Raw genomic sequence first — 12,951 nt, 5'->3', positions numbered from 1 at the left:
TATTATTATTGTGAGATAAAAGTGTGGTTGTTTATTGTACCGCTTGTAAGATATGATGTAGATATCGTGGAACACAGAAATGTTAAATAGCAGGTAAAACTTTTAGAAGTCAAATTAAGATGTTTCATATCAAAAAAGGTGAATCTGAAATGCTTAACATCAGACAAAGCGCTTGGTAACTGAAGTATTTTCTTTTGTTCTTTTATTGCAAACGTAACCGCTGCCAAGTCGAGCGAATTAGAATTTACATGTTTGTGAAAGCTGCTTTTCTTCTCATTCGCAATATGTTCAAGGATCAATGAGATACAAAAAAATGCACGACTGTCACTCCTTTTTTTTTTTTTTTGCTTTTTCCCTTCCCTTCTCAGGCTCCAGAGCACAAATGGAAACCAGCAAACTCCCATCTCCACAGCAACAGTCTCCATGGTGCACAGTGTCCCCGAGCTGATGGTCAGCTCTGAGGTGAGTCATATGATGGAGACACCTTGAAGACTGGGTTAGCAGGGGAGACGTTGCTCACATTTATCCCATTGTAAAACCTCTGTGAGTGTGCTTTTGTGTTTGTGTGTGCATGCACAGTTCTTGGAAGCACAGTGCCCCCTCATCTTTTGCAGTATGTTTCCTAGATATTCAGCAGTATATGGATTATTTGAATTGTGCAGGGTTTGGGGTATTTCAAGTGAAGGAATTCTTATGTTAGATCAGTTAAAAATGTCAGTATTTAGAGTACAATACTGTGTTAAACAAATAATACTAATATAGCTCTGCACAATAACAGTCAGGTTAGGTCAAGGTATAAGTAGTCAGTCAGTGCAGGTTATGTAGTAAATAAGTATTTAAATAAAAAATGTTGGGGCACAACAGGTCAGTCGTTTTTGAGCTTTTGTTGCTGTTTTGGTCCAAAGGCAGATTTGTTTGCCTGATTTCTATACTGACCCAGATTTCTGGACTTTTTCAGTTCAGCTGAATGCAACTCTTTCATGTGTTTGAAGGCCGATTACTTTCCGTATTTTATCAAGGGCAAAAAATACACACAAAAAATGGAGGGAAAAAGCAATTGCTCCTTTTACATTTTTACTCACTGTGGCCTCATTTTTCTTTTACTGCAGTAGAAAGTCCTGCACCTTTATGGCAAATAACGCAACCATGGCTAGATGTAGAGAGAATGTAAACATACTTTTTGTGCAGTCTAATAAATATGCAATGCCATAAATCTGAAAAAAAGGTTTTACATTATATTTTTGATTGATTATTTATACAATCAACGGGATAAATTGAATTAACTTGTACAGTGTTTTCCATGCATCCCCAACTATTAAAAATACTGCAAAAAAAACAGAATGGGGGCTCAATGTACTCCAGATATGTGCTTACATTTTTGCAACTTATACAGATTAGTTTATCTCAAGCTTGGGTAGCTAGCTACAAAAATATTTCATCTAGATAGATAGATGCTTTTATTAATCCTGTGGGAAATGTATGCTCAGATTTAGTTAAATTTCCCTATGGCTCTGCATGGCGTACATGACTAGTTGAGGGACCATCAAGAAGTTGATAATCCGTCAGTTTTTAAAATTTTTTTGCACCTTTTAGCTCTGGTAAATGTTGTAATTTTGGAGATTTTCTTTACAGACAACGTACCTTTAAAACCCGCTGGCATGTTTGGTGTTTCAGGTGGTTCATCACAAACTGAGAGATGAAAGCTTAGTCCTGCATGTTGAGTCTGAAGTAAATCATTAACTCAAACCTTGACCAGAGGCTGTACAAAGACATTGCTGATATTTTCTCATCATCTTCATTTAATCCAACAGCAAGCAGAACAGCTGGGCAGGGAAGACCAGCAGAGACTCCACCGGAACAAAAAGCTGGTCCTCATGGTAGATCTGGACCAGACACTGATCCATACCACTGAACAGCACTGCCAGCGTATGTCCAATAAGGTAGGAGTCTCCCATATCACTATTAAATACTATGATGTGCACGTAAACATGATCGAGATGGAGTGTCAGGGTTGTTGTTTTTCCTACCTTTTCCTCTGCTTTAACCTGAAATGCATTTTTGCAACATTTGTGCTATATAAGTGTTGCTGAGCAGCCACCACTGGAGCGCCAAGTTGCTAATGAATGTTCTGTAGTAGCACAAGTTTAAAAAAAAAAAAAAAAAGCTTCAGATAATAACACTAATATGTTATGTAGCCGTAAGCACCTATAAAAACTTAAATCAACTTATATTATTAAACATTAGCCCCTATACGCTACGGGGTCATGCCAGTGAGGCCGTGGTGCTGAAGTGTATCCAACTGAGACCGGGTATGTCTCATTGCTTGTAAATGGTATATTGACAGAAAAATTATTGTTTGTGTCAAGTCACAATAAACCGAAATTAAAAGAAAGAATTCTGTTTTATGACATGCAATAGTGAAGTTTCTGTAGTTCTTAATTTACCATTAAAAGCCAGATATGGTATAAATCTCTTTCAGTCTTTCATAACTACTCCGCCAAGCAAGGTGGTGGTGTTATGTGACGATCAGCTTACTTAGCTTTTGTTGATTAACTGAAATTCTTATTCAGAATCTGACTTTACAGATGCTGAGATGCGAATCTGCGGTTTCTACGTTATTTTGTAATACTTGCACCCTTTTTTGTTCCTTCAGGGTATTTTCCATTTCCAGCTCGGCCGAGGAGAGCCTATGCTCCACACACGACTACGCCCACACTGCAAAGAATTCCTGGAGAAAATTGCCAAACTTTATGAGTTGCATGTCTTCACATTTGGGAGCCGCCTCTATGCACACACCATTGCTGGTAAGGAGCCGTTGTTTTGCATTTTACATCACCTTTCCCTCCTAACCAAGGAAATGGGCAGTCATATGTGCTTATTATATGTGTTCTCGGTACAGATTCCATTATTTGCCCTGATTTAAGTGCATTTTTAAGCAAAGACTTTAAATTCTACTTCTGTTTGCACTGCCTGTTTGCGTCCAAAAGAGGGAAGTATCTGCTCATGCTTTGTGTTGCAGCTGAAGTCCTGGTCATTCAGTGTTGTATTCAGGGGTGCTGAGCTTTAAAATGCAAATTGAAGCCAGTTTGTTTTGCATTAACATTTTAGCAGGTTCCCTAAAGTAGTCAGTCCTTCTTTTTCCAGCTTTCTTTTGGCAGCATTTGGCTGCCGTAAGTAATCCTGATGCTGCTATCCTTCCAAATGAAAAATATTTCACAGCTGTATGATTAAAGGTTGGGTTCTATTGAAGTGTTGGTTGCGTGTTTATGCTGCATCCCTTTGGTATTCATGCTGCAATCTTTCATCATACTGTATGTAATAGATTCAGCTCAGCCTCAGTACTGTTCTGCCTCTATATGATGAATGTTTAATGCATTTTGAATTGGATTTTACTACTGACCCTGATGCAGGAGGGTCGGTATGTTTCAGAGCAGTGATCCCGCTATTGACAGCTTCTGTTGTGATTATAGCAGCCTCCACAACAACTGTCTTGTTCAGCCATGCTAGATCTCCATCTGAGGTTTCATTGCAGACTGTATGCTTCTTTTCGAACGTTGTAAGAAATCCAGAGAAAGTTAGATTGATGGCATTTGAAAACACTGAAGAAAAGGTCACCAAAATGTATTAAAAGGCTGTTCTCTTTATCTAATTTCAATGCAGCTGGCATGCCTTGGAGAAGAAGCCACAGCTGAGTTGGTATTAAAATATGCATCTTTTTTTCTTCTTCTTTTTTTCTCTTAGGCTTTCTGGACCCTGAAAAGAAGCTTTTCTCTCACCGAATCCTTTCTAGAGATGAATGCATCGATCCGTACTCCAAGACAGGGAATCTTAGGTGGGAATTGCCCTCTGCTAAAGATGGCAACTAAATCGATTGCTCACAGTTTAGTCTGTGGTGATCCTCCACTTCTCTCTCTAGGCCAGTTTTGTTTTAAAGCAAAAAAAAAAAAATCCCAAAAGTGACTCAGAATGTTTCCCTTAGAAGATTACAAAAGGATTTGATCCTCTGACCTGTTGCTGTTCGGCAGCATTATTTTCATCCAAATAATTTCTGAGCTTGTTTTACACTTTGTAAAACAGACGTTCTGTCTTTATTGTGTTTAATTGTTGATGCATAAGCAGAAATGATACAGAACTGTTATTCTTTTTCTCCGTGTCAATTCAGAATGATTGTCAGTAATTCTGCTAACAAATGGAAAGAAAAATAGAAGATTGATGGAAAAAAAATTTAGTTCATTTCATTTATCTGCCACTGAAACAACACTACAATCCTAGACAGACGAATAATGGCTCATCACAAAGCTCAGCATTTTCACTAGTGTTTTGTGCATCATTTTTAATAACAGGAATCTTTTCCCTTGTGGGGATTCGATGGTCTGTATAATCGACGACCGGGAGGATGTGTGGAAGTTTGCACCGAACCTCATCACTGTGAAGAAATACATCTACTTCCAGGGCACAGGAGACATCAACGCTCCCCCTGGGTCACGGGAAGCTCAGATGGCCAAGAAAGGTACAGTGCCCCCACACATCTTTGATAACAAGATGCATCCAGAGAAAGACCCCGTGAAATGGCTTATGCAATATATAGGGTCAAATAAACAACCCAAGAAAAGCACTGTCCAGTGAATGTTTCCACAAGTAGGCTCACTTTCCTGTGAGATGCACTTTTAGATTATGTTGCCAGATAGAGATTCACTCACTATTATACAGTCCATTATATCTTCTGTCTATCAGTGTGTAGCCCTGTGATAGATGGATGACCTGACCAGGGTGTCCCTTATCTTTGCCATAAATCAGCTGAGACAGACTCCAGCCCCTGGCGACCCTACAGAGGATTAAGCAGTTTATACCGGGCTTTGCAAAAGTTCTGTTACACGGTTTCATGATCTTTAGAGACGTTTACATGTCGGAGTGAAAAATTCCATTAAATAAACTGAAAGTTCTACCTTATAGGCAGGTGTCCTTAATACAATTTTTTTCTCCGGTGAAGTTGTATCAAGATGGAAGTCAAAAGAGTTGAGATATCTGCTCTCCTTCATGCTGGCCACAACAAGTCTGACAGAGCCAAGCAGCTGAACATCAGCCGGATGACCGTCCACAGAGTCGCGGAGAGGCTGAAGAATGGTGAAGATCTTTCAGTGATCTCCCAAGAATGGTGAAGACCTGAAAGATCTTCACCATTCTTTAGCCTCTCCGCGACTCTGTGGACGGTCATCCGGCTGATGTTCAACACAAAGGAGAGCAGATATCTCAACTCTTTTGACTTCCATCTTGATACAACTTCACTGGAGAAAAAAAAATTGTATTAAGGACACCTGCCTATAAGGTAGAACTTTCAGTTTATTCAATGGAATTTTTCACTCCGACATGTAAACATCTCTAAAGATCATGAAGCCGAGTGTAACAGAACTTTTGCAAAGCCCGGTATATTTATAGAAAAACAGACGGATAAGCTATAAAAAGCTGAATATCGGATCCAAAAATCAGTCTACCTCTAGTTGCAATATTAGCAATATTGCAATATTACATCCAAAGCTATTGGATCAGTCACCACAAAATTTAAGCAGAATTTCATGGTTTCCAGATGATGAATCCTACTTCTGGCTGTGGTGACGCCCTGGCGTTACTGATAATCCCTACACATTTAATTGTAAAAATCTTTATTTTGCATCATCATCAGGTCAAAAATAGTTTGACCAACTAGCCTTCAAAGCTAAATGCATTCACATATCAACCCCAGTTGTGCTGTTGAACTAGAAAGTGTTAGGATGCTGCACAATGTGCTCTTTGTACAGCCTGAGGTAGCTGTACGTGTATTAGTCCCAAACTGTTCAGCATTTGGCATGGCATGTGAGCCAAACACTTACTATCCAGGGTTTGTTTATGGGTACATAAATCATTCCCAGAATTAAAATTCGAAAGTGCAGGTTACACCCAGAACATTTTTACAGTGCAGCATTTGCTGTAGATCAGCTATAGCATGCCCATAATTGAAGCTCGTACTGAACCATTAATCTTTTGCACCCTTAGCTTTAAAACTGTGTTATTATTTAACAAAATTCAAATGTATATTTTTTAAGATCCACAGACCTTATTATGAAAAAGCACATGTTGATGAATAGGGGAAGACTGTCTCTGAAGGGTTCTAGTACTTGTTCCTCACTTCTGTACTGAACCCCTAAGTTGTGGCCCTGCATAAAGGGATTCTTTTGTCTGACATTGTTATTCTCCTGATGATCATTGCTGGAAACAAGCTGCTTGAAGCCATCTAGTGTGTTTTCTTGGGGTCTGTTATGGGATTCCGTCTCCCATATTTACACCCACTCTCAGGCTATCACATCAATTAACCAATAACTGCAGATTGTACTGATCCCATGTTACAACAGCAGCCGGTGTTCATCAATTCAAAGACAGCAAGACAGTTTGTTATGTGAGTAAAACACAAGATTACATTGTGGATAAAGAAAGTGGAAGCCCACCAGTTCCAGTAAATCTCAACATATCATATCATATATTACAGACAACTTGTTAATAATATTATTTTTGTACATCAAACTTATGCCTGAGGCTAATTTAAATTTTATGCCATGCTACGTATTTAATTTTTTACTTGGAAGTCACATAGGGGAGAAATTACATCTACCGGTAATGTCTAATGAGCTTTCTAATTTAAAATTGAGTCTACAGATTCAGCAGATTGAAGTAGTTTATCCTGTGGTCCAAGAGAAGATCACCATGTCAAATGCTCTGTTGACCTTTTGGTATACTAAAGCTCCTTTCAGACATGCACTCCTTTCTGTTAATCTGGCAGCATCTGAACATGTCAGCTTCATGTCGTGACCATCCTGGTCACTTCTCCATAAATGCTGCAACAGTAATCTTACTATCTAGACCTGAGATTTCCATATCACTTTCAACACAGCACACACCTGAAATGCATGCAGATGCAGTAGTGGATAATCACTCAAAGGAAAGTCGTGGTTTGGACGAGTCTTCCACCAGAGTTTATTAAATACCTGCAGCATCAGCCAACATCTGGATCCATAAAAATGTTTATAAAGTGTGAGAGTGTTGCACATTTATACACACAGAGCAACAACAGTTACTTCATTAATTTCATATTATTATAAATTATCCCCAACAGGATCCATCAGGATCTAATGGCAAGTCACACTGTGTACTTTTCTTCACATCAAACAAGTGAGCTGTCACACTGAGTCACAGTTTGTCAGCTGCAGTTAAATAATTTGTAATATGATGGCGTTAGATTTTGTCTTTTGTTTATTAGTGCATTATTATGCATTACCTTACTGGATTTATTGTCCAGTCTGGCATGTATGTCAAATGTTGCACATGTTTTGTGGCGTTTTCTGTCACTGTGGGGGTTTGTCTAAATGAAGCTGTGAAGAACCCGTTTAATCCCAAATTTTTCAATCAATCAATCAAAATGTTTTCATAGAGCACTTCATAACAGCATAAAAGAAGACCAAAGTGCTTTCCAACAGCATGATAAAACAAAACAATGCGATTTGGTTATCACAAAACCATAAAACCATAAAAACCATAAATGAGGCACAGATGAATCAGCAACATTTAAATGAGGCATTTTGGGCAACATGAAAATAAAATCTTTATAAAAAATAAAAGCTTTATGTGATAAGGGATGGCTTTTATTTGTGTCATAAAAAGCACTCTGTATTACCGTGACCACTCGCTTTTAGTACATTCAACTTTTACCAACACACCATTATGACAGCAGACGTCAGTACTCGGAATTTATATTATATTCTGCGATATCACATGATTGGATTCAACACAGATTAAAAAAAAAACAAAACAAAAAAAAACAATAAGTTAAGCCACGAAGCCGGATGATAAATACAGCAAACGACAACAAAAGCAACAGAACGGTTAAAAAAAGGTGCACGCAGAAACACACACACGACAACTCAAACTTCATTTCTTTAGAGCACTGCTGATTAAGCACCTGTCTTGTCAAAATGTATTCTGTGCAGGTGTTCCCTGATCACTGCTACCAGAGAAATGTTACAAGAGGAGACAATATGTGGAAGTAAAGAGGCCTAGTCATGTGACCATTCACACTAGTTGCATGACATTGATGCAATTCAAAGCAGACAAACTATTCTTTGATTTTAAAACTTGCATTAGCTGTCCAAAGCCAAAACAACACTTTTACAGAATAAAAATTAAAAGAAAATGAGCGGCAACAATTGTTGTCACTGCAATTAAGTGGGTTAAGGCAAACGTCACGTATGCTTGAATGTTGTCACTTTAACACGGATGGTTCAAACTCATTTTTATTCAGGGGCCACATTCAGCCCAATTTGATCTTGAGTGGGCCGGACCAATTAAATCATAACATAATAACCTACAAATAACAACAGCTCAAAATATTTCTCTTTGTTTTAGTGCCAAAATACTTTCTGAAAATGTTCACATTTAATAAGCTATCGTTTTTATAAAACATTATGAACATCCTGAATTTTTTTAAACAAAAGTAAGTGCAATTTCAACAATATTGTTTACACATTACAATTTGTAGATCACAGTGTATCTACAAAGGCACAAAACATTTAGTCGCAGATACTTGGGACTGAACAATATAATATTTTACAACTTGTCAAAATCGAGAAATCATTTTCAATTTACAATAATTTCCACATCTGTGTAGTAATCCTGACCACCTGAACTGACACACCACACAATCTAAGGTGGGAATCTTTAAGGAAAAGGTTCAATTGTCCCCCTGCCATGTAAATGCATACATAAAAAACATCAAAGTTGTGGCAGTGCATCAACGATAGGCTTCCACCAAACTCTGTGCTGACTCACATTATATTGCATAAAATTCAATGTCTTTAAATATTTTCACAGTAAGGATTTATTCTTCCTCTGAGGGCTGATGTACCCTGGTCTGCTCTTGCGTGCCCTGCCTCCGCTGATTATTTCACTGCCCTGTCTTGTCCATGGCGGCCCTGTGGGGTTTAACTGATACACTTTTAAGCAAGCAAACTTACTGGATGTGATTCACTTCACTCTGCTTCTTCTTGTCTCATTCAAAAATCATTTCCTTGCTTCTAATAATCATAACTATTTGTTAAGTTTGACTGTTTCAGCATCAGTGCAGCACTTTTTACAAATTCTGTGTTGTTGACAGGTTATCACTTACTATTTTATTTCACGCTCAAACAGAGTCACTTGCATGCCAGTGACTCAGTGTACCCAGAGGAATCTGATTTGCCTTAGAGAAAGATTCTGCTTCAAGGAGAATTTGCCAACAAGGGCAGTCAGAGCAGCTCTTCTTGAACTAAAATCTGGGTTATTCCTTGTGTCACATGTACTAGTGTTACACATTCGGAAGTTAATGCTAAGAGGTTTATAATTACAGAGGAACAGCCCTTCCAGAATGCATTCATGTCAAATACATGGTGAAACAGACCATAGCCATCAGTGCTAATGAAGTTATTTGGTTTGTGATGCCTGTAATCTAGAGCAGGTGGATACTGCATAAAATGTTTAAATAAATACATCAATCAAAAAACTGGATGAAGCACATAATGATAGAGCCTGGAAAATTGAGTTGCAAATTTAATTAACCCTCTGAACCCCAAATCGTGTCTAAAAATTAACGCTTAAAGTCTGGATATTTCATTACAATCACAAAATTACATGCTTGCAACTCATCCTGATCCACCCGCTGAACTACAGACTATGTTTATACAGAGCAGAGAAATTAAATCATTGAAACCAATTAGAGATGCTAAGAGGAGAATAAACTGTGCTTGATCAATAAATAAATGCAACATAGTTCAAAATCGGTGTACAGAGTTGCAGGTTGTTTGAAAATACATTCAACATGGTGAAACACCTTTCTCAAGTTGATGTGCAGAGTAGTTTTTCCATGATGTAATCATGTAAGTAAGTCAAATATTGGTGAAATCTGGAGACCATTTTTCTCAATATTGGTACCATGTGGTGCCACACCATGCTACTGCCAGGTTTTTTCAATTTTTTTTGAAAATATCAACAGAGGAAATGTTCTTTCTTTTTTATGATTTATAGTCTTCTGACTTTATTTTACTGCACCAAAAATATCTTTAAGTTCTGTCTACTTCTAGCCATGGTTGTGCTGTTTACGTATAGATACAGAACTTTGCAATGCAGTACAAAATGAGTGCACAATGGGTAAATATGTGACAGGAGCAAATAAAAAAAAATATCTGCCATAAACTACTTCGGATTCAAAATGTAAATGTAGTGGGAATATGAAGTAAAGACACTTTTCCTTTGAACCTCTTATCACAATGCTAAAAAAGAAACTCAAATGCAGGTACTTTAATCTTAATTATCAACACCTGTGCATAGCATCACCATGCTAGCTAAAACTTTGTAGCTGACATGTTATCACTAATAAAATAAGCTAGTTACCATCAAATAAATGTTCACAGACATTATGTTTGCCTGTCTCAATGACTGCAATAGAAGTATGTTTTGAACTTCACTGTTTCTTTTTTTGTCATGTGTGCTGTTAGGGAAAACCGTTAGTTTGCTCGCTCACCTATTAGCATTTGTAGAATGGTGCTATTGCAGCATGTAGTACAGTGTATGGATGATGCACTTGCAATGACAGGTGTAGTTTCATGAAAAAAAATTGCTTTAACTTGGTAGTTAGCTAAAAAGGCTGGTGCTTAGCTTGCAGTGTTTTCAGATAAGCTAGCCACAGAGTCCTCCGAATTACTCCATTGATGTTATGCACAGATACACAATGGACTCCCCCTTTTCTAGAAATACATATACGCACCCATCTCACTGTCTTGTGAGCAGTGTGAGGAACCCGAAGAAAATGTTTGCTAGGGAAAACATGGACTAGATCAATAAAATTGAAGGAGCTGGAAAAGTAAAACGAGTTTCTCTTTTTATCAAAAATATTGAATGGAATGGAGACATTTTCATTTTAATGCTCCCATCCCACTATTTAATTCTATATTAAAGTAATGCATTCTGTTCTATTTTTGAATAGTGAAGCAGCCTTTTGTTGATTTCTGTCCTGCATGAGGCACCTTAACTGTACAAGATAATCTTTAATAGCCACTGACTGTAGCCAAGACATTAATTAAATATTCTGCTCCACGTGTGAGAAGAGAAATCAGTTGTGCGTTTAAATTCATCAATTGGTTGCTCATCTTACTGTAGCTTCAAGTCTTGATTCTATTGCATGTAGCCTTGAATACTAGATGATTTCCATGTCTTGTTCCTTCAGGAGGCCCCTCAAGTCGACCGACGGAGAGCACAGATCAAGGAGGAACACCTGGTGCTGATGAGCAAAATAATGGTCTCAGGAAAAGGGCAAAGGACCACAATGTTACTGCAAAAGAAGAGTCAGCAACACCTCAATCTTCTCAGGGAGTACCAACAAATGAAGTGACACACCCCACTGGGGTTGGGGAGGATGAACTAGGGCAAAGTAAAGAGTCAGAGACTGAGACAGAGTCTGGGGCAGAGTCAAAGGAAACTCAGGTGGGTGACAAAACAGATGTTAAAGAAGATGGGACGCGAGAGGCACAGGAAGGCACAAATTCATCTGCACCAAGCCATGAATCCAATAATTTAGACTTTGATCTTTCCAGTGACAGTGACAATGACTCCATTACAGAAAAGCCCCCATCAACAGACAGTGATAGTGAGGGCAGGTCTTGTCAGACGAAGGAATCTGGACAGGAAGGAGTCATGCAGGAGCCAACTGATGGGAATAGAGAAAAAGAAGAGGACAGTAAAGGTCAGGGTGATGGTGAAAACAGCTCTGACGTAACAGAACCCTCAGGAGTTCTTCTCCCCGACCCCGAGCTCGGAAATGGCTGCTCAGACAGGAAAGAGCCCGAAACAGAGTCACAAAACAGTGAACTGTCTGGGGTTACCATGGGAGAGGAGCTGCTGGACCAGAGTATGGAAGATGAGGAGGAAGAAGAGGAAGAAGCCGATAATGACCAGGATGACCACCTGATCTACCTGGAGGAAGTGCTGGAAAGGATCCACGCAGAGTACTACTCCCGCTACGAAGCCTATCAGAGGAAGGAGGCCCCCGAAACGCCAGACATTCGCAAGATTGTCCCAGAGCTGAAGAGCAAGACGCTAGAGGGAACGATGATAGTATTCAGCGGTCTATACCCCACCAACTACCCCATGGAGAGGACGCGTGAATTCTACCATGCCAAAGCACTTGGGGCCAAGATTGGCAAAAATTTGGTTTTTAGCTCCCAAGACCCCAATCGGACAACACATCTCATCGCAGCAAGAGCTGGTATGTATACAGACATGCATCCTGTCGTAGCATTTAGCAGTGTCAGATTTGACAACGTGATTTGATCTGTAACAATTTATCTCTGTGTTTTTAAGCCTGACTGAAATTGGATTTTCTGCAATACTTTTTCCAAACTTTGTATTTTCATTTTGTCCCTTTAAATATAGTTATATTCTTATAGCAATGTGCTGAAGATATTTGTGATTGATACAAATCGTGGTATCTTTAATAATGCTAGAATTCAAGAAGGGTAATGTGAGGCTTGAATAAATGTCGGAGAACGTGCTGTCATCACAAGTTAGGAACTTTCGGATGTACTTTAATAGCCACCACCGTTGAGACCTCGATTACATTCCTGTGAGTGGTATCTGTGAAGCAGCACAAGGATGTTTTCATTGCATTCACAATAACTTGATATAGCTCTGGTACTGTACAAAGAACGTGACGAGCAAACAGTGACGTAGTGATCAATGAGATTCAGTTACGCTGGATGATGTGTATATGTTGTTTCCTGAGAATCCCATGTGCCTGGCCAGGCAATCCAAAGCAACAGTGGAAACCCCACCAATATCAATACCAAAATGCCATATAGACACGTAATTACTACATTTAAATATAATGAATGTTTATTC

The 12,951-nt window shown here is 38.7% G+C and overlaps 1 protein-coding gene across 1 annotated transcript in view; it reads left to right on the top strand.

The window, feature by feature from the left end:
* The window catches only part of ctdp1 (CTD (carboxy-terminal domain, RNA polymerase II, polypeptide A) phosphatase, subunit 1), a 115,122-nt gene that overhangs the window by 3,129 nt on the left and 99,042 nt on the right, over positions 1-12,951 (top strand). Inside the window, exons 3-8 of the mRNA XM_022216164.2 lie at positions 369-462; positions 1,812-1,940; positions 2,654-2,804; positions 3,742-3,832; positions 4,344-4,510; positions 11,282-12,319. Coding sequence (XP_022071856.2) covers positions 369-462; positions 1,812-1,940; positions 2,654-2,804; positions 3,742-3,832; positions 4,344-4,510; positions 11,282-12,319 — 1,670 coding nt within the window. The remainder of the gene's footprint in view (positions 1-368; positions 463-1,811; positions 1,941-2,653; positions 2,805-3,741; positions 3,833-4,343; positions 4,511-11,281; positions 12,320-12,951) is intronic.

The sequence above is a fragment of the Acanthochromis polyacanthus genome, chromosome 11, assembly GCF_021347895.1.
Source record: "Acanthochromis polyacanthus isolate Apoly-LR-REF ecotype Palm Island chromosome 11, KAUST_Apoly_ChrSc, whole genome shotgun sequence".
In the NCBI taxonomy this organism is placed as follows: Eukaryota; Metazoa; Chordata; class Actinopteri; family Pomacentridae; genus Acanthochromis; species Acanthochromis polyacanthus.
The sequence above is the reverse complement of the archived record's forward strand: the minus strand, read 5'-3'. Positions and strand labels throughout refer to the sequence as shown.